The following is a 26,632-nucleotide window of genomic DNA, read 5'->3' on the forward strand; positions in this document are numbered from 1 at the left end:
GCGGCCGCCCCAGCGCCGCCCCCGCCCCGCCGGACCCGCCGCGTCCCGGGCCCGGGCCGGGGCCGCCGCACGGAACAGGAAGTGTCGCCGGGAGCCGGGAAAGGCTCGGCGGGGCCGAGCGGAGCCCGAGCCCAGCGAGGCCCCTCCCCGAGCGGCCGGCAGAGGACGATGGGGGCGGCCGGGCTGCTGTGGGCCCTGCTGGGGGCCCTGCTGCTCCCTCCGGTAAGGACGGCACTGCCTGCGCTGGCGGATGGGGCCGCCTGGCGCTGCCGGCCGAGGGGCTCCCTGCCCGCCCGATGCCCGTTCCCGGCAGCTCCCGTCTCCCGGGCTGGGCTGGGCTGGGCTCCCCCCGGCCCAGGGGCGGTTTCGCTCCGCAGAGCGGCCCGTGGGGTTTGGGCCTCGGTAGAGGCCCCGCGGTTCCCCCAGGCCAGGCCGGCTCCGGTCACGCGTTGGGAGTCGGGATAATAAATCTCCCGGGTGCCTGCGTGGGTAAACCTGTTGTTTCTAGGGGCTTTTAAATTATGGTGCAGGAAAGGGGGGAAGCTCGTGGTGTGTGTACGTGTCCTGTCTTTTGTCCTGTCCAGTGCCGTTTCGGTTTCTGTGTGGGACATACTCGGAGCTTCTCCCTTTCCACGGGTGGACATTGAAATCTGGCAGGCTGCTCTCTGCCAAATGGGGTAGTGAAAGGGGGAAGCCAGAAACCTCTGTAATCTGCTGAGGCAGTATGAAGGGCATATCTGCATTAAATGATGCTCCACTAAATTGTTTGGTTGTTGTTGTTTGCTTTTTTTTGACGTAGTTTTTATCTTGTTTTGGTAAGATAGGATGCAGCGTACTTCCTGTGTGGGAAGTCACCATTGGATATGTGACAGGTGCACAGCACTGTCTCTTAATGCCTTGAGAATGCTTGTGGATGAAGTAACTCGTGTCTTCTCTCTGTGAGTCCCACATAGTTGTCACTAGTTATGTTGGGGTCTTCTGAAGAGTGATTTTGCTCCTTAACCCAATGGTTGGCTGCTGTTGACAAGGGAAGGGGCATCTGCCCTCCTGTAAAGCTCCAGCCCCATGTCCTGCCTCCTCCTTTGCTCTACAAATGCAGTTGTAGCAGTGGTGAGCATTGGATACTGTATCTGGAGTATTAACAGCATGGGGAGTTGGCCCTTAGGAAGGTCATAGGTGTTCAGAGCACCACTGCTGCTCTCTGGGCATGGGCACATGTTCCCCTGAGTCACAGTGCCTGGAAAGAGGGAAGAAGGGACAGTTTGTGTGTGTCACAAGGCCACTGACAGAACAACAAAATGATGCTTGTTCTCTTCATGGCTGTTCTGTTCTCTTTCTTTCTTTCTATGTTATTACTTGCTAGGTACAGAATACCTTCTCCCTGCTCCATACCTTTGAGTTTCTGTATGTCTTACCTGGATGTTAATTATGGTGGATGTTGTAAATATAGGCTTGGTTTGGTCTCTGTGTCTGCTGGTTCATTTGAGTTCCTGTATTCTGTGTGGTGGGGTTACTGGTACACTCCAAAGCTCAGCAGTCAGCTCAAGCTTATATCCCTGCAGTGACAGGACATGTTAGGAAAATTAGAGAGCAAGAGACAGAGTGATACTTCTTCTCTATCAAAGATAAGGAATTATAAAAAAAGTGTTTAAAGGTGCTAAGGAAGGGAAATACAATGAGAGAACTACCTTTCAAAAATAGGAAGGAGTTCGTTTGGAGCTGAGGGGCCATTGGGAACTGTCTGAACCTGGAGTGAGAGGAGATGGTGATGCCCCTTTAGGTAAGGACAGCTGTCATGCCTCTACACCATGTGGGAACATTTTTATGCTAGAGCAAGTCAACCTATGGAAGCAGGTTAATCTTTTTCAGGACCTGTTTTTGTGGACACACTCTTAGTCTTTCTCTTAAGTAACAAGATTGAAAATGTGCTCAGTAAGAAATTTTTACTTTGCATGTATACTGAGAGTAGGATTTGTTCAGTGATGCAGCTGACTGCAAGGCCAGGTGCCCAAACCAGTAGCCCTTGTCTGTTGTGAAAGAAGGACACTGAAGCAATTAGAAAATGAGAGAACTTCAGCTGGATGCAATGGGATTTCAGTAAGGATGTTCCAAATGTGGTCCATCAATAGTGTTTCTTTTAATTTTTTTGACTTCTAAATGCTGTCTTCAGAGCTCAGCAATGAATACGTGTGGGTACATGTCACGCTCTGGTCCTGCCTCCCTCCGCCTCATGAGGATGAATTGTGTTCCCTGATTCATCCCCAGGGAGGGAAAGCTTGCCAAACAAAACAAGCATATCAAATAGGCAAGTAATCACTCCTTCTAGGTAGATTTACACTTGTGTAGCATTAACAGTTGATTTCCTGGGACCCAGAAGACACTTATTATTCTACTTTGTGAAGCAGAAAGAGCTTTTAATAGATAGAAACATCTGGGGTTTGCACCTGTTGGAAGTCTTTACTGCTTTTAATTTGCCGTTAGTTTGTACTTTTAGGTGAGTGCACTTAAGAGGGAAGCTTGATAATTTTTGTGCTGATCATAAATCATGGAACAATTTATTTTAGCTGACAGCTGAAGAACTGTTCTATGTTAAACAGTTAATGTGCTCAGGCCCTTTGCCACAGTTCTCCCAGCAGATGTTCGTGCGCTGTAGCCAATATAATGGATTCCTCCGAAGAAGGCTTTTTGCTATTCAAACCAGGCAGACATAAACCAACCTCTGAAACAATATCGTCACATGCTTTTCTTTTCTCTCCAGTTCACACTTGCTGAAGAATACAGATCTGTGAGCTAGAGGAGAAATGCCTCTGTAGCACTGTTAATGGTTAGCATTGTATATCACAAGTATTTGGGCTTTCCCCCCATACCCACTTCTAGCTTAATGTCTCAGTGTTCTTTTATACAAATCTGGAATTTACAACAGGATTTAAGTTTATTTGTTTTTAATCTAATGACACTTGTTGCTGTGGAGGTCAGTTTCTGTCTCAAGACAGACAGATGAAATGAATTCATCTCCCAGTTTTCCTAAGGTGACACTTCTTTGAGATACAAATTATGTTTGTTTTCAGTACTATGCAGCTGTAGCTGCATTTGATCTTTAGTCTGTTCATTTATCCACTGAAGTACCTGACCTTTATTAATACTTAAGGAGAGGCATATATCATAAAATTATCAGAAGTTTTAAAATTCAGATGTATTAGTAAATAACAGAAATCATGTTATGTGAGGGAGTCTAATCTTAAGAAACACCAGTATTTCCTTAACTGCACAAATTCTTTTTAAAGTACACTAGTTGGTCTCTGTGTTTACAGTTGTTTGAGAAAAAATATTTCAGGAATTGTCATATCATACCTTTATTAGTAGGGGAAATTCTAGAGTCTGCAAGGAGGGAAAGACTTTCATCTTTTTTCCATGTGCTGTTCTAATTGCTTTCCATGTAAAGTTTTACACTTTTTGGAAGGGATGGGATACAGAATCTGAAATCATTTGCCTGGGTTTCTTGCTGGTATTCTATACTTGGTGACATGAGCTGTGCAGCATTACAGTAACTAGGTTCTTGTTTTCTGGCCTGCTCTCAAGCTGCCCGTCTCTCATGGAATTAGTCATTATGTAAAATAATTAAGTGAATAAATTCTTTTTCTCCTAAAAGCTCTTTCTTTTCCTAACAACTTTTTAGAGGGATGTCTGTATAAGTGGTGTTCTGAGCTTTGTTTAATTCAGAACCCCCTGGTTTCTCGCAGGTGGCCGCGGATGAGGGGATCCTGCACGCCTCTGGGAGCAGGCTGCCCCCAGTGACAAAGGATTACTGCATCATTTACAATTCTAAGTGGACATCTCTTCCAAAAAGCCTGGACAATGCTGTAAGTAGCTTGTAGTCACAGTCTCTGAGAACTAGAATGCAGTATGAATTTGGGTCAGCTATAGCTGGTGTTCAAAATGTTAAGTAGGTGCTACACTGAATATTTACCATTTTGAGTCATGCTGTCCCCTCCCTGTCACCCCTCAAATATCATTATGTCTGTGTTTTATATTTGGGAGTTAAAGTTCTGTTTATTTGTTTACAAAATTGATAAACTTTTGAAACAGATTTTTTTTATATTGGTTCGGCAGTTTGATGTACTGTTTACTTGTCTTCAAAACATGTGGTGTAATAGATTATCTGGAATGCATCATCATGCCTTATTTTCTTAGTGTGTTGGTGTGAGGCAGAAATTAATGTTCTTTAGGCACTCTTCATATAAATAGGAAACACTTTGTGTTTGGGAGTCGTCAAGGCACTCTGCCTTCCCTTCTGTCATTCATTCACAGAGTAACTCAATGTAAAAAAGAGTAAAAATCATTTGTCTGCCTCAGACATCTTTGCTGGGATACTTTAGTTAGTCAAGACATCCAAGTGGCTAAAGAAAATTGACAACAATTTAAAGATAATTGTCAATATGAAATTAAACTTTGAAATAAGGATATAATTTTTTTACTACTATTTTGTAGTAAGTAATACGTTATCAGACTCAACAGCAGGTTTTGAACAAGCATTATACTTTGGAACTCTGAATGTGTTGTATCCATCAGTGCCCTTTTGGCTTGTGAAGCCTGGAAATATCACAGAGTGTACATTGGATTCCCCAGAACTGCAAGTAGGGATTTTCCTACGTAACCAATTTCTTACGTTTAATTTACAGGAACAACTGCTGTGAAATTGCACTTAGAAACAGCCTGATTATTTCAGTTATATGCTGTTCTAAATGTCCCTCAGTATTGCAAGCTGCAGAAACTGCTGCTGTGATTTTATATTCCTGAATTAATGATTATTTTCTGCTACACCTCTTTCTGGCAAACCTCAAGTTAAGGACCATAGTAATGTACTCGTCTAGGTTAGTTTGTAATATCAAATTTCCTAGCTTTGTCATGTTTCTTTTCTCTGCAGACTTTCAGGACTCTGGAAAACCTGACTTCCACAGTCCTCTGCAGTTCATCTGAAATTCCTTCTGGCATAATGAAGGACAAAGCAGTTGTAGTGATGAGAGGAAACTGCACCTTTTTGGAGAAAGCAAGAATTGCACAAAGTTTGGGTGCTAAGATGCTGTTGATTGCCAGTAAATCCGGGCTGGTAAGTTATAACACAGTTTTCTTGTGTGGTGAAATAGTGTCTTACCTGTTTGATCCAGTGAGGTGTTGTACAGGGTTAGCTGAGAGAAGCCCAAAAGCAGAGGACCCTGGCTATGGGTGGGATTCCAGTAGGAGTCATTAACCCTCCCACAGAGTGCTGTGCTGGTGGGACTGGTGTTCTGAGACTGAGTTACCTCTGTGCAGTGCTGGGTTATATCAGCTGCAAGTATCTACAACCACATTGTATTGTTATTCTCTTCCTTATAACTTCAGTCATGTTTCTGAATGCAAGTACTTGTCTTTATCATTCCCTAATTTTAGTGCATTCTGAACTCCATGTAATCTTAGGTGATACTGTTTTAGACAGGTATGATAAAAATAAGCTACAAAAATGTAATCCAAATTTGAAGATAAAAGGGTATTTTGAGATATTTTCACAGATACTTCTGTTGCTTTTTTGTTCTCTATCACAGCTGCAACATTTTTGTACCAATATGTGCAATTTATGAATTTGTGTGATTATCATGAAAAATCAATCTTGTTTAAGAGGTGTAGAGAATAAAAACAGTTTTGATTATCCCTTGTAATACTATAAAAGCACAAGAGCTGTATGAATCCAGATGTGTTGTTAGTATCACCTGTTTTGATTTAAGTACATCTGTCTTCATTAACCTTTTGCACAGGGTGATGAATGAGCTTTTTGTGTTTTACCTTCCTGGAAATACACTAAAATTTAAAGGATAATCTGCTTTTAGGGATCTAACCTGCTTCACAAATAGGCTCAACATACTTATCACTTATACTTTGCCTTTTAGTCTGCTATTTCAGACAACAAGACTGATTTTGAAGATGTGACTCTTCCAGTTGCTCTTATAAGATACAATGACATAGTAGATATGCAGCTGGTAAGTAACAGAACTTCAGCATGTTATGGTTTGTACAAACTTAGGTATTTGAACAAATAAATAAAATAGTTTCAGGTTAGATGCAGATCTCTGCCTGTTTTGAATGTGCATAGATACTGCTTTCAGTTTCTCAGAAGAGGATGGACATTAAATCATGGAAGTGCTGGTCTTCCTAACTCAGGTGAATGAGAGAGAATGATTGATTAGAACACTAAGAATGGGAAACACAATACTTAACTGGAGGTAAGGAAATCTTAGAGGTCTTCCTGCTAAACAAGATAAGCTGTCTTCCAGTAGACTTGTGTACAGTTACAGATCCTGAGAGATGTGAAGAGCTACAGCCTGAGAGGGCTGTTCCTTTGGAAACTACAACAGTTGAGCTTGTAGGTATGGCACAGTAGCTTTCAGGCAAGCAGCACCTTATCAAGTTGGATATTGAGGAGGGTGAAAGGGTTTTTTATCTTTGCCAGATGAGGAGCTTTCTCTTTATATGGCGTGACAGCATCTGTTAAAGTGTTAGGCAGTATAGTTTGAGTTTCTGCTCATGAGTTTATGGTGAGATGTCAAATGCTTGTCATTAAAATGAGGCACTTGTGGTGTCTGCTAAGCTTTATAAGCAGGGAAGTTTGTTTTGGGAAGTATATAGAATATTGCAGAGAGTTTTAAGGAAAACAGTATATTTTCTTCAGTGTGGCTTTTTCTGTTGTTATTGTTGTTTTAGGTTTTTTATTTAGTGTTAAATAGTTTTGCTAAGCAGGAGTTGCACATGTTTTTCTGTAGGGAGCAGAGGCTAGCTCTAACCTCTGTAGTCTTAGTTTCTTCGGATGAATTTGCAAGCTCACTTCACCATTTCTGCTCTTAATCTTCAGAGCTGCCATGGGAGATTGTCTTAGGTAAATATGCAAACTGAAACTGCCTAGATTTATAGGACTTTTTGGTTGTTTACTGTCTGTTCCCATTGAAGATTGCTACTTGCTGAGCACTGACACGACTGAAGGTTTGTGGTGGCTGTTCTCAGTCTGCCGTAGCTTTGATAAATAATGTGGATTGGTTCAGGTTGTCCTCTGTCTTCAGATTTGTTCCTTCAAGTCAAGTGTCATTTGCTTAGTTGAGTGATTTTAAAATGCCCTAGTAACATGAAAGGGAAGTGGGGCAAGGTTGGGTCCCTAATTGGTTCTCTGAGTCTTCTCTGCACCACTTTATTGCCCTGTTTTGCTCAGGGTGGTGTCATGTAGAATCACTTCTGTATAGCCATAGTAATTCCCCAAAGCAACTTTGCTGGTAGATTGGTATGCCACATGATGTCTCATACTGCTGTTGAATCAGAGAGTTCATATTTGTCTTACAATGAGATAAAAGTAGTGAGGAACACAGCCCAGACTACAAGTGATCCTTTCCTAGTTCTGATCCAGTTTTTTGCCAAAGCCTTCTGTCATGTCACTGGCAGCTGTTGTTTTGAATGGCATGTCCTGCTTAGACTCTGACAGCCATTGTACTCTTCCCACTACAGTTGTATTTCTGCTCTAACTCTTTTTAAGGCTTCCAGCTTTCTCCTTTTATTTAGAAGAGACAGACAGCACCAGTCTGAGGGTAACTGGTTTGTATAAGCATTCTTTTTACTTTTTCTTACAAGACTTCATCTCTGTGAGCCTTCACCATTTGAGGCAGGTCTGTCATGTGTCTTGATAGCAATAGCACAGTGTCACAGATCTAGTCAGTGAACAGCTGACAGCTCTCTTGCAGTTGTTATCTGATGCAATCTGTTTGATTGTAGTGCTCCCTGTGGAGGAAGTTGAGACTTTGCAAGTTTTTAGGGAAGAGAACAGTATAGGAACAAAAGGAAACAGTTACTTTAGATTCTAATGCAAACTATACTTTGTAAGATCTATGAAACTTAAAGGAAGAACTGGATTAAGATATGTTGGAATTTAATACTAAAAATGTATGAGCCTTTAGGTTTCTTGGGGGGTTTGGCACTTTTTTGAATCTGGTTTGGGGGTTTTTTATTTTTTTACATAGAGGATGCTGTAATTTGGATAGGGTTTTTTTCTCTTTAATGTTATGTTCCACTTCATACAACTGCAGTGTTTCACTAGAATTTAATTTTCTTCCTTGTTTTCTGAACTTCCATAACTGCAGGCAAAAGAGTGATTCTGACTTTTTTTTAGCCTGCAGAAAGGTTATTATCTGTAATTAGGTAACTCAGATGCTGAAATGAATCAGCTTTCTTCCCATGTGGCCACTGCACTACTGGGCTTCCCATTCAGTCTCTCTACTTGCAGTTTGATCTTCCTGTAGCCAAACCTGCCTGGCATGTTTTTCTGCTCTCCTGCTTTTATCTTGCACACAGACTGTAAACAAATCTGGTTTTTTTGCAGCATCTCTGAAGTCTGTTCTCCCTGCACGGTAACTTTAGATGTCTTGACTTCCTTTGACTGCAACAGCAAGCCTGTCTCCCCTGCCACCTTCCATTTCCTGTCAAATTATCATCCATTCTATGCTTCTTAAATCTCACCTTTCAGTCAAATGGAAGCATCTTGGTTTTGCTTTCAAGATTTTTGTAGGATTCAGTACCATTTACATCTCAGTGTTCTCTTCCATTTTCTTCAGCGTCCTTCAATTGATTGTTTTATTTACTTAGGTCTCAAATTTTATAAGTAATGTGAAATTGCTTTCTTCTCTTTTGAATCCATCTCAAATCATATTTGTGTAAAGCTAGTAAATAACTTTCTGCCACTTTGATTTTTCGCTGTGTTCTATCTGAAGCATCATGTCTGTATCTGAATGGTGAGATTTGTGGTTTCAAGAGCTAGAGGTAGATCTCTGCTGGTATCTCAGTGGACCTGTGAGTTTGTATTTCAAGTGGATTACCTTAGATATGCTTTCCTGCAAAGAAGACATCTTTGGTAGTACTTGATATATTTGGGCTAGAGGCACAACTTCTGGGAAGTGTGGAAAGAATGCAAAGAAGTACCATTTTGTCTTGTGGTATCCCTGTGTTTCCACACTGGTAGTAATAGGATTGTTTGCAAACCTGACCATCTTGAAAGATAACGTGGAAAGCTTTGCTTCTTGGCAAATATATGGGATCTTTTGTGCACTAAGTTGAAAACTTCCTCTCAGCATTGTATAGATCAAGAGCAGGAAACCATGATGTACATCTTGTTGGAAAATAAGCCCTATAATTTCTTTGTTCTCCTTATGAACCAATTTGTGTGTTATTTTTCAGACACTTGGAAATGAAGTTAATGTGACTCTGTATTCACCACCTTTGCCAGAGTTTGATTACAGCATGGTTGTCATCTTCCTAATTGCTGTGTCTACAGTGGCACTGGGAGGCTACTGGAGCGGAGTAGCAGAACTGTAAGTTTGTGAAATGGAGCTGCTTAAATGACATGGACTGCAAAGTGTGTGAAAACTGTCACTATCATCAGTGAGAAATTACTTTGCTTTATGTTGGTAGTTATAAAATTAGAAGATCCAAGTGCAATTAGCTGCTTTGCCATGAAATTTTTGAGCACTGCAACCTCTGAAAAATCACCTCAGATCTTTGAGGAGCCTTGAGTAAAAGTCCCTGAGGGATAATGCAGCTCTTAGGAGAAGGAATGAGTTAACATTTTGATGAATTACCAAGCAGTCTGTAACTGGCATCATAGGTCTCCAATATCCACAACAGAAATTAGGTATTTTCATTACACCTTTCAAGTCCAGTGATTCAAGAGGTATTTCTATAGTCGTATGTAGTGTCTACATTGGCAGGGGTCTGTACAACTGCTCCATTCCAGCTGGCAGTGCAGCACTCCTGTCCCTAGGAACACTGGGAAATGCAGTTTGGTTGAGTCTGGCTGGCTCCAGATAAAGTCCAGCCTGCCTTATCTGCTTCAACTTTGTGTGTTATCTGGTGGAGCAGCAGAGCTGGGGCAGCAGCAGGTCTGGGACTAGGAAAGGGCAAGGAGGCAGCAATAGTCCTTGTGCAGGGAAAAGGAGGGAGTGGAAGTGTAGAATGTGGCAAAGACAGAGAAACAAGGTAGTAGGGATTTGTGCCCCGTGCTGGGTGTGCAGCTTTAACAGATGCACAGAGCTGTTTTTAGTCTGGGGTTAGCTGGCTGTAGCTGGCCTTTGAGAGCATGGCATTATGCTGCAGTATTCTTGGGTGCCTGTGTATGCTGAATAGGCCAGTGTGTGTTGCTACCTTCCATGTCTCAGTGGTATTCTGGTGCTTTGGTCCCCAGAACAATAGGGAGAGGATTGTATGTGATAACAACAGCTTCCTCTTTCCCACTAGTTAGGCAAATCTAGTGATTTTAAACAGATTAAAGAAGTAGAACGAGGGGAGGTGTGTATGTTTCTTTTTTTAAAGGTTGGATCTGATTATGCTTCTTTTTCACCCTGCAGTGCTACAGGGTGTGGCTGCTCTGACTGCTAAAATAACAAAATGTGATGCTGTCTGCCATATTGAAAAATACCTAGGTGTAATTTATTAAACTTGTGAAAGTGCTCTTTCATAAATCTAGGGTGAGTTTTTTTTTTTTAAAGCTGCTTATTCAAAGCATGTCTTCTGAGAAGGTGATTCATCTAACAAAGTGCCTTGCTCCTGTGGGTTTTTCTCTTTTGAAGGTGGCTGTTTGTGCTGAATTCAGCATTTTGTAGTAGGGCCTGGGATTCATCAGGAGCATGTTATCTGATGGGCAAGTTGCACTGGTGTCTGTACTAAAGAGTAGAAGGGCTATCTGCTCAAAGAACAAACACAGCAATTTAAGTCTCCTTATTTTGCATGGTGAGGTATAAATATGGAGTATGTATGTACAGAAATTTTACTCCTAGTGAAAGTCCCCAATTACACCCCCTCTCTTTCACTTACCCTTACACCTTATAATTACAGAGTAAAAGAACTAGTACATAGCCAGCTTCATTCTGCTAACATGAGTGGGTTTTACAGACACTTAATGTCTAATTGAGGTGTTAAAACAGTGTGCAATACTCATGATTTTGATTTATTGTAGACATATTTATCAAATTGTCTACATTTAGCCCAAGAAATTTTGTAGGCAGAGGTCATGCCCTAATGGAGCTGAGTGTGTGCATCCTGGAAAGGAGTTTAAGAGTATTGGACTACTTTTCTTCATACAGATCAGGGTTTTGACTGGGGGATGCTCCTTAGAGTTGGCAATCACCACATAATTGGAAAGGAGTGCAGTTAAGAATCTTTTCCTTGTGATCTATGCTAGGCTGGAAGTGCATATCTTCATCAAAAATTGAGAGAAACTCAAACAGCAAGCATGCCATTTTTTCTGTGGTTTTAAGTCTAATAATAGTTTGAAGGATTAAACTGGAACACTGTCAGTCTAAATGCTCTACAGCCAACAATTATGATCATAGTAAAAGATTTTCATAATCTGCCATTTGAGGTAAATGTGTTTGTCATTTTCTTAAAACAGGGAGAATCTGAAAGCAATAGCAAGTCCAGGGGAGAGAGAAACCAGACGGAAGAAGGAGGAAAATGTTACCTTCACCCCTGTAACAGTTATCTTGTTTGTTGCCATCTGTTGTGTCATGCTGGTCTTACTTTATTTCTTCTACAAGTGGTTAGGTAAGAAACAATGAATAATCTCATTTGACTTATTTTTTTTATGTGATCTTATTAGGTGTCTAAGTCTGAAAGTAGATTTCTAAACTGGAATGAATGTAATTTTTTTAATTGTTCTCTCCATGTGTGAGTTGAAGGTTAAAAAGATGCAATTGCTACTTAAAGGAGAGAAGCTTTCTTCAACTGTCTTGCAAAGACTGTCTTAACAATGCTTATTCTGAATGAAGTGATGGGGAGAAGAAGTGACTAGCAACGAGTAAAAAAACTGTGATTTATGTCAACGTTCTTGGGAGGATGGCAATGACAACTTGTTAGTGTTTAGAGTTTGCTTGATGAGAATGTTTTTTAGTAGCTGGGATTTGGTGTTTGGTTTTAGTTTTTTGTAGTGAAGATCTGGGTAGAAAGCAATTTTGATACCTCTAAGTCAAGTTTTTGTTTGATGAGAACTTTGTCATGGCAGAGACACTCAGAATTGAGCACTTTCTGTCATCAGCTGACTACAGTCTCAGTGACTGTATCAAGCACTGCTATAGCTGTTAACAGTTTATATCATGAAATCCTAGAATCCTCAAAGTTGGAAGAGATGTTCAAATGATCCAGTCCAATGATCCACCCAGCACTACCACCGTAACCCCTAAACCATATCACCCAGCACTAGATCCAGACACCTCTTGAACACAAAATATCAAATGTGTGTTGTGTTTGCTTCCTGTTTGTTATTTTTTGTCACTGATTCCCATCTTCGTTCTTTTTATTTAGTGTATGTTATAATATCAGTCTTCTGCTTGGCCTCTGCGATGAGTCTGTACAACTGCCTGGCAGCATTAGTAGGAGAAATCCCATTTGGGCAGTGCAGGTATTGTTCACCTTCAGTTATTATGAGTGTGAGGTTTCCTTTGCATATCTTCTGCTTGCTACTCAATGTGGCGTGAAAATATGAGTTTGACAAAGTATTTCCTGTATGGTTTAGTGCGTGGCATAGTTACAAAAGAAAATTACAAGCTGCTTTAATAGATATTAAAGGTATCTGTTGCATAATCAACAGTTAAAATAGTTGTGGGAGATTTTCTGCATTACCTTCATTGGAAAGCATTGCTGTAGTCAAGTTTGAAAGGCTCTGCTTGGCTGTCTGAGCTTGGTTTTACCAAATTCTGATTGCCTGTCGTGTGCTCACTTTGTTCATCAAGGGGGGATCCTGCACATTTGATCCTGTTTTGAACAAGTACTACCTTGTAGGCAATAGAGGGTTTTTTCCCTCATATTACTCTATACTGTACCTGTGAAATGCCAAGTATTAACTTTATTGCAAAGGCAACACATTGCTCATGCCATCCATGTTGGAAGGCAGCAGTTACAGTCCTGACTTGGGTAGTGTGTTGTCAGTGTACAGACAGCTTCTTTTTACTACTCTGGGTTAAATATCCTGCAGTTATTAGTGAGTATGGTAGTGCCCCTGTTTTCCTCTCTTGTATTTTCACTTCAAAAATCCTGAATGTTTAATGCAACAAATGATTCTTTTTCCCCAAAAGAATGAAGCTTATGAACTTGGAATCATGGAATTCTGTTTACATGTTCCTTAGTGCAGGATATTTGTGTCAGGTGATCCAGTAGCCCATCAAAGGTAGAGATCAGGTAGAAAAGACAGCAGGTTTTGTGTAAGCTGCAGGACAGGCATTACTTCTGTCAGTTAATATCAGTTCAAGAACTGTCCCAGACAACTGGAAGCAGATATTGGCTCACAATTTTGCAATGCATAGTTACCCCATTTTAAATCTTCTATTAATGTGTCCTAAAACTGATTTTACTCACCACCACCCTTTTGTGCAATCATGACATGGCTGTCCCTCACTGACAGTTCAGTTAACTGACAGAAATGGATTTAACAAACTCAACCTGCTTGCTGCCTTCTCTGGATGTGTTTGCTAAAATGAGGACAGGCCATCAAAGCCCCACTTGGCTGGTTTTTAGTGTAGTCCAGAAAAGGATTGGTGCTGCAGTTGCAAGAATAATGTCACTTTAGTCTGGACAGAACAGCTGTGCAAAGGAGAAGCTTTTGGGATGAGAAGAGCTGGTCAGCTTAAGGAAATGTGATAGAACAGGCATATGTCTTGGCTGTTGCAGGCTTTCTCTTTTAATTTAATTATTTTCTTTTAGGATTACGTGTTGTAACAAAACCATTGAAGTGAGGCTTATTTTTCTTGCTGTGTTCTGCACAGCAGCAGCTGTTGTCTGGGCAGTGTTTCGAAATGAAGACAGGTAAGTGGTGCGTTCTAACTTCAGAGTAATATGAATAATTGGCATTAATGAACTTCCCATCCTACCACTAATCCTGGAGTGTAGCATCCTTCTAAACTCCAGTGCCAATTTCAAAAAAGTCATGAAAGTATTTATGAAGCTTAACAAGCCTGGGAGTAATAGAGAACAAAGCTATGCAAATGAACTGTGTGGTAATTTGAAGTTACAAAAAAACCTGTGAAGATGAGGAAGAACTAGCTTGATTGCTGAGGATTGCCCCAGAAGGAAAAGGTGCAGAAGAACATAGGGACCTGAGGTCCTGTGCTTCCTATGGGCCTGTAGAAGCACAGGACCACAAGTACACAAGTATTGCAGTACATCCCAAGTAGCATCTTAAGCCAGATGCTCAGTAGGGCTCCCAGTCAAGTGAGCAATCACGCCAGTGGACACCAAGGCCCTCTTCTAGCCCATGTTCAACTCATTTTCTCTTTAGAACATTGATGAAGAAAACTGTTAGGGTATAATCCCAGCTGAAAACCAAGCCCCCCACAGCTGTTGGCTTAGTCCACCCCCAGTGGGATGGGGGAGAGAATCAGAAGGGTAAAAGTGAGAAAACTCATGGGTTGAGAAAAAGACAGTTTAATAGGCAATAGTTAAATCAGAAGCTGCACATGCAAGCAGAGCAAAACAAGTAACAACCTGTAAAAATGTATTTTTATTTTTAGGTGGGCTTGGATTTTGCAAGATATTTTGGGAGTTGCCTTCTGCCTAAACTTCATTAAAACACTGAAAATGCCCAACTTTAAGGTACCGTAAGTTGCTTACCTTAACATAGTATTCTACTGCCGTGAATCTGGAAGTTTATTGTCAGGAAATAGATTTTTCAACACTCAAGAAATCTATATTAAAAAATGTAATCTTTACAATTTTTAATAATTATTAAAAGACACTAACCCTATTCTAAGTGTTATGCCAGATTAAAAAGCATGGCATGGGGTGGGGTTGGGTTGGGTTGGTTTTTACATGGTGGCACAGTAGTGGTACCAGAATCCAGCTATGTAATCCTTGAAAACCCACAGTAATATTTTCTTCTCTTTTTTTTGTTTTTGCCAGTCCTGTGTAATACTTCTAGGCCTTCTGCTTCTATATGATGTGTTTTTTGTCTTCATAACACCATTTATCACTAAGGTATGTCTGTGAATTTATCTTAACAAAAATGTTTGGTTACTGGGGCAGTGCTTTTGTCCAACAGGTCAGTGTTTTCAGAATTCTCAAGAAGGAAAAGCTGACTTTCTTTTCTTTTTTACCCATTTAAAACAACAATGGCCTAAATTTTTATGGCAATCACATGGCCAAAAGTAAACTGTCCCCAGTTGAGGGACAGTGTGATGATGAGAAATTGCTGCCCTCCAGTTTTTTTCCTTCTTTTGCTTTAAACACCTGTATATTGGAAAATGCTCTAGTATTTTCTGCCATGCTCACTTGCAGTGTAGTATGAATTCTGTGCAAGCATCACCTGCTCTTGTTTTGAAGCAGAAAAGCTCATGGCAGAAAAAGCTGACATGTTTTTATCTAAACTTCCAGCTACATCTAGTGGACTTGTAGTTTGGGGCTTTTTTTAACAGTGGTTTTAGGCTGGACTACATGATTTTTATTGTATAATACTGTACAGTACTCGTGCATTTGCTTTGATGTTCAGGATTTTTCCAATCCTGAATTGTAGGTGGAGGTACAAGCAGTTTTTGTAAATGTGGTATGAAAATTTTGATGCATTAAACCACTAACTTTTGGAAAAATAACTGTAATTTCAGAATGGGGCAAGTATAATGGTTGAAGTTGCAGCTGGTCCCTTTGGAAACAGTGAAAAGGTATGAAAAGTCATTTTAACACGTGCAGCATAAAAATACTGACTCTGCGTAGCTAATTCATAGTGCGCTTTTTGGCATAACTTTCTCACAAAATACAGCAGCTTCTGCTATTTTCTTATAAGTATTAAATTCCTGTTGACTTGGGTTTGATCCTAGAGTGATGGAAACTTGGTGGAAGTCCCTACTGAACGCTCAGCTCCCCATGAGAAAGTAAGGATTGTATTTCAGATACTGGATTTTTAAATTATTCCCTCTGAAAAGACTATTCTTTTGGGGAAAACCTGACTGTCCAAATTTCTCTTCAGGGCCTGGATATCATTGATCAGTATTCTATAGTTAGGTTAATAATCCAGATTTGTTACTCCGATTACATGGTTAAATATTGTTTTAACTTCTTTTTTTTTTGGTCTGTATATTATTTGTAAATCTGAAATTCCAGCTTACCTGTTGCCTTAAGCTTTATCTATTTTCTGTGTTGGTTTCTGGTTTTTACTTTAGGTTCGACCTATTTTAAAGTTCTGCATTAACAATAAGTTAATTATATTTAAACTGTTTATTAAATTAAGCAACCAAAAATCCAAAACACCAGGATGCTTTAGATGAGATTTATATGGCTTCTGAAATAATGTTTTCCAGTTACCTGTGGTTATTAGAGTGCCTAGACTTGAACACTCTGCATCGACACTGTGTGACTTGCCATTTTCATTGCTGGGTTTTGGAGACATTATTGTCCCAGGTGAGCAAAGGTTTTGGTAATTGTAACTTCAGGTTAAATATTTTGGGTTTGATTCTCAACTGACTTACAGTAGAGCTTATTCACAGAGTAATTACTAAATCAAATGCTGCAGTTTGCCTTGATCTGTCAGTGCAGAATACAACAAAAACCACAATAGAAGAAAGCTTGGTGTGTTGCAGAACACTTCAATTGTGACAGGTTTTTATTATTGTGCTGGATTGTGTAAATACAAGTCACATGGATAAATCCAGTTGTCAGTATTAACTAAATTTCATCCAAATCTCACAGAAAGTAGGTATTCTGTGACTTCATGGGATTTTTGTATCCAAGACTACATAATTAGAGGTGAAGTAACAGAAAATGTATTGCCCAGTTTTCCCATCTTTGTCAGAAGAGCTGAATTTTGCCATAGTTGGAGTGTTGAGCAAACTACTTAAGCACATGTAGGCAAAATTGCTGAATGTTAAGTGTGAGCATTAGAATCCTGTTGAAGAAAAGTATTAAAAATAGGTTGTTACTCTTCTGTGTTAGAAAACTGAAAACAGCCTAAAATAGCATAATTACTGAAAATGTAATTAGCTTGCTTAAAAAACAAACCCTTTTAATATCGAGCTCACTTGGCTCATATTTCCAGTATGGCTTTGAATTCCTGGGCTAACTGTAGGATTTCTTAAACTGGTCCTTGGCTTTCCAGAAATAAATGGGAAGAAGATAACATACAGTAGTGGGAAGTCTTACTATAAATTTTTTTATGCTGCTTTCATTTGGAGATTGGGGAGAAGAAAATTCATGGCCAGACATTTCATTAATCCTTTTCCTTTTTAATTTTTTTTTTCCCTCAAGGGCTTCTGGTTGCCTATTGCCGAAGATTTGATGTTCAAACAAGTTCGTCTTCTGTATACTACATTTCCTGCACAATAGGTAAATCATGTGATATTTCACTATTGTTGGTCTTCATAATAGCTTTGTTTAAATGTCAGAACTAGGTAGTTTTCTTCAGGTAAAAGTTCAATGTTGTCAAGAATCTCTTTATAAAATATAAATATATATCTCTTTTTAGTGTGCCTGCTAATATTTAAAGTGACTATTCTTAAAGGTAGTCAGTTGCTTTGAGAAATCTTGCAAATGCAGAGCAATCAGTTGTCTGTCTTCAGTTATAGTAACAAGGAAGATACTGCTTTAAAAAAAATAATTCTGTCTTATCTGACTTAATCTAAAAATTCTCCTGTTCTTGATTGTGTCTGTATAAATATCTTTTTATAGCTTATGCTGTTGGTATGGTGCTGACTTTTGTTGTTCTGGCACTAATGAAGATGGGACAACCTGCCCTTCTCTATCTTGTACCATGTACACTCATCACCAGCTCACTTGTTGCCTGGAGGCGCAAAGAGATGAAGAAGTTTTGGAAAGGAAGCAGTTACCAGGTAGGCTGGATGCCTTGGGTTAGTTCCTTTGAGTATATGCTTCTTTGAGTACTTGGTAATAAATCACCTGCAGTCCCATTTTTGCTGGTCTTCCTGTGATCTTTTGGAACTAATAAGGAAAAGCAGTTTTTACTCTTAGAAAATCTTAGTCTAGGAGTTGACATGGAGAACAGAGCTTAAGGGAGATGAAATAGCTGGTTCAGTACTTAGGGAGGAAAAGTAGTTTGTTCTATTTTCATAAATCTGTTCTCATAATTTGACATTCCTCATCGATCATCTTGATATAGTATGACATGAGTCACTGAACTAAGCATGCAGACTCCAATCTGCACTACTCCTGTATCAGAGACAGTTCCAAAAAGGTTGGTGATCAACTAGAATTTTAGAAACTTTCCATGCATCACTGATGTCCTGCACTGTCAGGATTGTACCGAGCACTCAGCAACAAAATAACTGGGTGGTTACATAAGTGTTTCCTGTCACAGCACACACTGTGGGCACACTGCCTTGGGCATTCTGCATTTCCCCCTTGGTTAGGTCTGACACTACCCAGGAATTGCACTCCTTAAAATCCCACCTGTTGCCTGTTGCCATGTGCACATTTCCCTGCTGGAACTTGCTGTAGTAGCTGAGTGTGCCAGTAGCCCTTGTGAGCTGGCACTGATCATAGGGCAGACCAATCTCAGATTACTCCACATTTTGCTTGAGACCTAAAGTCCAATATGGTGTGAGTTCAGACACTCACCTGTGTCTAGGCTGTGTTGAACTCTGAGATTGGGTAGTTTCTTGTGGGGGAAGGTGGGTGTCAGGTTGATGGAAAGGAGCAGCTCCTGCTTTTTCAACTTCTGGATTGCAAGGTTTAAGTGGGTTAGTGGAAATCAAGGGTAATTCTTGTAAATGTAAAACTACAGGCAGGCAGCTCCTATAGTATTACAGCTAAACACTGCAGCTGAACCTTTTGTTCATCTAACCAGTATTGTACACCTGCTTCAGCTAGAGGTTGGCTAGGTGTGAAATTACTCCGGAGAGTTTCAGCTTTAACTAAATACCCTGTCTTTTTGTCTACAAAAGCACCTTTTCTCCTTTCTGAGGTCCAGTGAATAGAAATGTTCCTCTGTAGGTCTAAATGAATTTGGCTTAGTGTCCATTTGTATATAAATTGGTGACTGTTTGCTATCCTAAAATGAACAGCATCACATATATGAAGCCCAGTAGCTCTGGGTTTGTTGGGGGCAAAATGCTTTGCAATTTATTTTCTTCACTTGAGTTCTGAGTAAGACTGGCCTAAGTAAATTTGGCAGCTCTCCTTAGCGACAAAAATTTCTTGTACTTCTTGTAGCAAAACTCATACTTGAAAGAATTATGTTGCCATAGTAGTTATTTCGTGTCCTTTCAACTGGTTTCTTGAAGGATTAAAGCTACTCTGAACTTCAGCTTGTTTTGAGGTCAGATGACTTCCATTTCTAGCATGATTTAAAATGTTGATTTCAACCCCCACTCCACCACCCCAAGTAGACTCGTCTGTGATTGAGCACCTCTGTGTAACTTTGCTAACTCCTATTTTTCTATAACTATCTGAAGAATATTTTTATATTAATTTTTCTTCCCAGAGGGTGTTATTCAAGTTGCACTCTGGAAATGCTGCAGTGTTGATCTTTTCATTCGATGTTCTCCTCACCTAAAGCTGTATTTTGAACTGTCTTTACTGCACTTACAAACAAACATGCCAAAACTCCAAACAAACAAACAAACAAAATCCCAAACCACCCCAACTCACACAGGCCTGGGGTTGAAATGTCCAGTTTTCAGTGCTCAGTCTAAGGAGGAAAGATAGAGAAAGGTGTCAGAAGACTTTTTGGCTACAGCTGTGGTGATTTTGCCTTGGGGAGAGGTGCCCCATTGACAAGGGTAGTCAGACTTGTGTAGGGGTTTGCTTTGTCCTCATGGGAGCAGAGAAACCTTGCACAGATGTTAGAGCAAAGTGTCCTAAGAATAGGGATAGAAGAGCATGTGCAGTGCATCAGGTGACTAAACTTCATGATAGTTCATTAGTTAGCTTTTTTGAGTTTTGGGTTTTTCTGATTTTTGTTGGTTTTGTTGCATATGGTTTTAATAATTGAATGAATTTTATTTAGGTATCGGACTCGTCCAGGACGCCTTTGCTACAAGGTGTGATTATGGTCTTCTTTTAATGCAACTTTCTTAATCATCTTGTGGTTTCTTTTTTCCTTTTTTTCCCTCCGCTTTCTCTTTTCAGTCTTTTTTGCATCTACTTTTTAATTTCTCTGAATAGCTCAATATAAAGGGATAGAACTGAAGACAAAATATAAATCTGTCATCGCACTTGAGTGTTTTGGGTTTTTTTTTTTTTTTTAAAGGAATACAGGAAAATGTAATTAAGTAGCAACAGAGCCATGATTCCTAAGCCTGAAGGCAGGCTTCCTATGCTTCTCTGCTTTCTAACTTCCCAAATCCTTAGGAGTGTCTTAAAATATTTACAACTGATGTTATTTTCTCTTCTGTTACCTATACTGAAGTCCTTCACCTGATTTTTCTGTGTCAGTGCATTGACATGAAAACCTACTTAGTGCTAAACAAAAATTGTCATAGTCTGTTATAATGCTGAGCATGATAAATTTGCCTTTAGTAATTGCACTTACTGTCCCTCTGTCACTGACTGCTGCACAGTGTCCTTTACCCCATCCTGCCTGCACTGCTTGCAGTGGGAGCCGGGATTCAGACCAGCTTTTGTGGTCTTGCCGCTGTGCAGCGTCTGGACTGCAGCGAGGTTTGACCTTCCTTGGCTGTAGCTCATGACTGCTAACACTGATGGTGTTTATTTTTACTGTCCACATAGCTTGGAGAGAGCAGTGCAAGCTTTCAAATTTCAGCTTCATGTGGAATTTAAATATAATCTTGAATTATAGTTGCTGGTCTGGAGTTATACATCTATTTATAAAGCGTAGGGTGTCTGCTCTGTGCACTGAAGACGATTTGAGATGGTGAACTTTCCCTGACTGTGTCTGAAATTCTCAATTAAAAAGTACTTCTCGTTAGCTTCTTTCTTCTAATAAAGAGAACTTTAACAATGTAAGTCTCATTAAAAAGCCTTAATAATAAAGAAATTAGATATAAACTGAAGATGATATTAGAAAGTGGGAGGGGTTGAGTGCAAATTAGAAGCAGATGGTGAGACTGTATTTTTATAGCTTAAAACTATTCTGTCCTGCTCTGTGCACTCAAGTTCTTGGATAGGTTTGTTAAAACCAGTTTTTCAGTTTCTACTTTATACATATGACAAATACTTGACTCCTCAAGATAGCTCTGAGGTCCCATAATTCATAGCTGAGATCATTTGTTTCTGTGTAATGATGCAGTCTGAAATTCTAGTTATGCTCTGTGTGGCTTTTTTATGGAGTAGTCTTGAGCTGTAATGAGTTGCTGCACAGGAAAACATTTTAACTATTCTGAAGCATAGGCACAGGCATTTCTTGGGAGAGTAATGTACTGACTTTCCTGCCACCTAAATAGGCAGTATTGCTGCTGAGGAGTGTATAAAAAAGTTTTTTCTGTGTTTTCTGGATTGCTTATACTCCTCATGCATGCCTGCATGATAAACTAATTTCATACTTATTTTCCAGTTATTAATTTTAAAATACTAGTTTTTTTGCATCAGTACAAGCTATGAAATACTTTTAGTAGTAACATGAAAAATCTAGTGGACTAATGCACCTTTGAAATTTTCTACATAGGACAGTTGCAACTTCTAAGAGTCTGTCAGTTTTAAGTGCTCAGCACTTCTTATCTCTGTTTGAAGTAATAAATCAACAGATTTGGCATTGGCATGTTACACAGCATGCACCTGCAGTTTAGTACCATCATTTTTATAATCACATTTTTAGAAACTCACAGATTCATCATACCTGTGAGTTGTTAAGAATTCTGTGAATGCAACATCATCCAAGTGAATCTTGCAGGCAAGTGTGTCTTAGGTACTGTGTAGTCTTACAGGGAGGAATTGGTATTGCCATTTCTAGTTTGGCTCTGTGGGAGTGCTTTTTTTGGGGTGAGTTTGCTGGGTTTAGTTTTTAATTGTTCACCGTGTTAGGAGATAGGTTAAACATAAATGTATTTCAGTTACAAAGCTGTCTTAACACCTCCCCCTTAAAAACTGTCAGGAATTCAGATGTGGGAGCAGAGCTTCTAAATCTCTTTCACTTTTAAACATGTTCACCAGCTCTCCACAATGTCAGATTGCTTTGACTCTTCTGAGGGTTAAAACAACAACTTTGTCCAGGATTGTATCGAGGTGCCTTCATTTTGCTGCCGGTTGTCATAAAGATTCCTGCAACTTCTGCTGAGGCTTTGAGGATGGAGTTGTCCTGAGAGAATCTACAATGGAGATACATGTGTGGGAAAAGCTGCTTAATGCGATGTCAGACTTCTGGAGAGGCACCTGTTGTCCCCAGCTTCAAGTTATGGGCTCTCCTTCAATGTGGAAGAGAGATTAGAAATGGGGTGGGGTGGCTTTTTTAATTTTGTAACATTTATATAAAAAGAAAACAAACAAAAAAAAACATCAAAACATCCTTGATGCTTTACTGGGCCTTTTAAAGTTTTTTTCAGGTTTTTAAAAGTTAACTTAAAAATCTGATTATTAAGCTTAGAACTTAAAATTTAAATACAGGTGCTGTCTCCAGCATTTGTACAAAAAAGTACTTTTTTTGCTACTTTCAGTGTTGTAGGATTAAGAAAAGAACCTTTGACTGTGGAATACACCGAATTGTTGCGAATAGCGGTGACTCTTAACTCTAGAAGCATCTTGTCTCTGCTGACCAAAATTGCCTTCTCTCTGCCAGCTGTTAGATGATCTTCCCTGGGATGAAGGAGGATATATGGCATGACTTGATGTAATATGGTACTGTGAGGGGAGGTTGTTCTTGTTTTATCCTGGAAACAAATACTTCAGATTTCATTCCAAGGGATGGTTTGAGTTCTGTAATTGTAGGGAGTGTTTTGCTTTGGGTGACTTTTGATGTGGATTTTTGGTTACAGTGCAGGGGGGAAAGTCTGAATATACTGAAATGAATGCAAAATTGTCATTGTCACAGGAGCTGGGTGTTCACTGCTGGACTGAGTGTGTGCTGTTGCTGTAACTCCGTTCTTAGGTCTACTGGCAAGACTGGTGCCTGCCTTTATTCTTATTGTCTTAATTCTGACACACGAAGAAAGAGTTGTGAAAGACCTTTTCTAGTCTGAGTCAAAATGATATTGTGGCCCCTAGGCTCTCCTGAGCATTACCCAAATCCCACTGACTTGTTTTTTGGAACTGTCAGCTTACTGTACAGCATGTTGGTGTGGCTGGACTGTGAAACAGCTTGTTTAAGCAAACCTGCTTTTGATAAGGTGTATTTGTGTGCCTTTCAATGAAACAATTCTGTTGGCATAAAAGAAGGAATGGCACAGAGATGGGTCACAGCTGGAGAAGAAGAGAGAAGTTAATGGAACTTGTCTCTCTGATAGAATTATATCACACTAAAATGTGTACAGCACAACAGTGTCAGAGCCTGTTGCCAAGGATTCTCCAGTGGGTGCTAGTAAACAAGGAACCTATTGTGTGGAAATCTGACCAGCTTAGATCAGAACCCACACAGTGAGCAGCTGTTTTACAGGAAGACAGGGAGAATTCTCACTCCTGGGCTGGTTATGCCACTAAGGAAGAACGTCCGTGTGGTTTTCTACCTTTTGATGCTGAATGCATTATCCCTTGTCCTAATAATCCTGCCACGCTGGGCACATGAGCTCCTTGACACTTTGTTTTTCAGCATTGGTTGTGCTACTTGTGTATCTTCTATCTATGGTTGTCAGCTACCAAAACTGTCCAGTTCTTGGCCTCTTGTTAATTATGTTTAATTCTGAAGCCCTCAAACTGATGGTCTTGGTTTGTCTCACTAACAAATGTGTACTTTACCTGTGTAATACATTCAATGACTTTTCCCAAGGGGAAAACCAGAGCCTTCATTGCCCTCTAGCAGTACAGCAGTGGATAGGGAAATGGGGCTTTTTAGTTGGGACAAGTACAAATTTGTCTTGTGTTATTCAAGTGATCTAATCAGTTACATTAATTGGAAAGTATAATCAGTCTACATAATAATCTGGTTTAGATTCTCATCTGTTGCAAGACTTTACAGTTCCATTTCCCTTATCCTCTTTAAAATAGAAGGAAAATTTACAAAGAGCTGTTACCAATAGTTAGTTTTTACTAATGATAATAAGTAGCCTTTACAGCCGTGAAAAGAGAAAGCCACTTTTTTCTGTTCAAGCTGTTGCTTGCTACCTGTAAATGTCAGGTTAGATCCTAGAGTCTACTTCCAGTTCTGAAAACTGTCTCTTTGAAAAATTTGCTTAAACCCAATTGGTTTTTTTGTTCTTTGTATTTAATAATCAAGATACTTCTGACTCATAAGTTTAATTTCTTGTAGAGGACTTGAGTCCTTGGTTGGAGAATGCTTTTGTAGTGGAAAGCATTAGCTAATGGAGCTTTGATTATTTAGCTTGAATACTTCTTTGATCTATAGAGGACTTCCTATCTGTATGCTGCTAAAATGTACTCTAACAAATGTTTAATTATATCTCTCTTAGCTAACAAATACTTCAGATCAATGGGGGGAAAGCAATATTTCTTTATAAAGAGCCATCTCTTTTCCTTTCTTTTTTCTTTTTTACATTTAGATGATGGAACACCTGGATTACACAGGAAATGAAGAAAGCACAGTATCGGCCCCTGAACAGCCTGGAGGACAATAACATATGGGATCCTGATTCAAAATGGCATTTGAATTTTCAACAACTGAATTACACTAAATTTGGTGAAATTTTACAATAGAGTGTTTCCCACTCTGTGTAAAAGGGTTTTTTATTCCTGCACCTATATTTTTATGGAAAATATTGTTAACGACTTAAAAGTAATCAAAATAGACTTGCATTTTTACAGCCAAACCATAGCTAGTAAAACTGTGCCTTATTTCAATTTAAATAAAAGGATATTTTCTATGCAATTTTCCAACTGTGTTTCTATACAGTATATTTTTGTACAAGTTGCTTGCCCATATTGGTTTGATGCCTGAACTGGTTTTTTAAAACTTTGATTGACTAGTCGAGTTTCTTTAAAAGAAAACACAGTACCTTTCCTAGGATTTCCTTCCAGATTTTGAATGCAACATTGGATTGTAATGCAGCTATAGCAACTGAGGAATGAAAGTATAGTTCCATTACTACAAGTAATTCAGTAAACAGTGTGTGTGTGTCTATGTACGTTATAAGCCATAAAATCAATAACAGGGCAAATTTAGTGTGGGGTTGTGAGCTCTTCCTCCCTCCCCCCCGTTGTATCACTGGCTTATGCCTTAACTGTGAAAATTGCTAAGCTTGGGTGCAAGTCTTTGGATTGTATACATCACCAAACATTTAAAAAAAAAAATAAAAGGGGGGGGAAAAGGTACTTACACAATGATCCTGAAAAATTCTGTGCAGCTGCAGTGGTTGACAAACAAGATGGTGCAAAAGGCAAGAGGTTTTTTACTCAATAAATGCTGTTTTGGGGTGTGATGTGAAATGTTAACTCTGGCCTGGTTCTTCTACTGGTTAAGAGTAGGTCTGTACTAGGTCTCTATTTGTGGTCTTCATTTGGCTGTGGATCAATTCAAAGGGATGGGGGAAAACAGGACAGAATATTTTTTTTTTTTACCTTTTGCATCTGCACCATACTTTTTAAACTGTTTTTGAAAATTCTTTGCAATTGATAGACAAACCAGGTTTGAATAGTGCTAGTAGTGCCTGTGTTAGTTAAAGCCAATGCATGTGTTTAACTTGTTTAATGTTAATTTGTTTTAGCTCTTAAAGACTTGGAAAAGGATAAATAGTTTAAATCATTATTTGCATTTAGAAGAGTTTGAGTTTGTTTGACACTTGTTCTTTTTTCAGGAAACTGCAAATTGAGGGGGATTAGGCATAAAAAATTTGTATAGCTGTAATGCTAACACCTCACACCAAAGAAAACTGGAGAAGGCAACAACAGGAGACCATTGAGTTCACTTAGTGCTCATGTCAGGTAGCTGTTAAAGCATTTTTCCTATTCTTTGAATGAATGTCATTCCTATAGCCAGCACAAGTTCAAGAACCCTGGGAAAACAACCGAGTAAGCACATGCTGGGCAGGGGCAGTGAAGACTTTTCCTGCAGTGCCTCATGCGAGTGCCTCCCTGTTTGTCTGAAGGTCACCTCTGGACATAAGATATTAGGAAGAAATTCTTTACAGAGAGGGTAATCAGACATTGGACTGGGCTGCCCAGGGAAGTGGTGGATTCTCTGTTCCTGGAGGTTTTTAAGACAAGACTGGATGTGGCACTTAGTGCCATGGCCTAGTAACCACGGCGGTGGTGGATCAAGGGTTGGACTTGATCTCAGAGGTCCCTTCCAACCCGGCTGATTCTATGATCCTATGATTCACAGTTAGTTTGGGGCATGTTGGCTCAGGAAAACTTACCCAGATTAAATCTGGCTTAGCTAGATTTACTGTGACAGTATGCTAATTAAGGCAATTGTAAATCTATATCGGCAGTTAACAAAGGCTTACTGCAAATTCATTCGCAGCTTTATGTGATTTATATCAACTTTAAACTTTGGTTTGCAAGAGGGAGGAGCAGCCAGACTGACAGTCTGGATGTCAGTTCTTGCCATTCACAGGGATTGACTGTGGTGCTTGATACGGGT

At 39.7% G+C, this 26,632-nt stretch overlaps 1 protein-coding gene across 4 annotated transcripts; it reads left to right on the forward strand.

Annotated features, from left to right (window-relative positions):
- Window positions 1-24,919, forward strand: SPPL2A (signal peptide peptidase like 2A). Of its 4 annotated transcripts, XM_051797073.1 has the most exons (17): window positions 24-222; window positions 3,741-3,860; window positions 4,925-5,107; window positions 5,922-6,011; window positions 9,241-9,374; window positions 11,450-11,601; window positions 12,358-12,454; window positions 13,753-13,854; window positions 14,559-14,640; window positions 14,947-15,021; window positions 15,645-15,701; window positions 15,858-15,911; window positions 16,338-16,437; window positions 17,281-17,358; window positions 17,701-17,861; window positions 19,997-20,030; window positions 24,594-24,919. In XM_051797073.1, exons 1-17 carry the CDS (start codon window positions 169-171, stop codon window positions 24,623-24,625), a joined length of 1,605 nt encoding a protein of 534 aa, XP_051653033.1. In that variant the 5' UTR covers window positions 24-168; the 3' UTR covers window positions 24,626-24,919. The 4 variants fall into 4 exon arrangements, with proteins under 4 accessions (XP_051653036.1, XP_051653033.1, XP_051653035.1 ...); XM_051797076.1 differs by lacking the exon at window positions 19,997-20,030 and having other exon boundaries at window positions 1-222; XM_051797075.1 differs by lacking the exon at window positions 15,858-15,911.
- Window positions 24,920-26,632: the final 1,713 nt, after the last annotated feature.

Source organism: Manacus candei, unplaced genomic scaffold, assembly GCF_025592945.1.
Source record: "Manacus candei isolate 608988 ecotype Guabito, Panama unplaced genomic scaffold, ASM2559294v1 h1tg000046l, whole genome shotgun sequence".
Lineage (NCBI taxonomy): Eukaryota > Metazoa > Chordata > Aves > Passeriformes > Pipridae > Manacus > Manacus candei.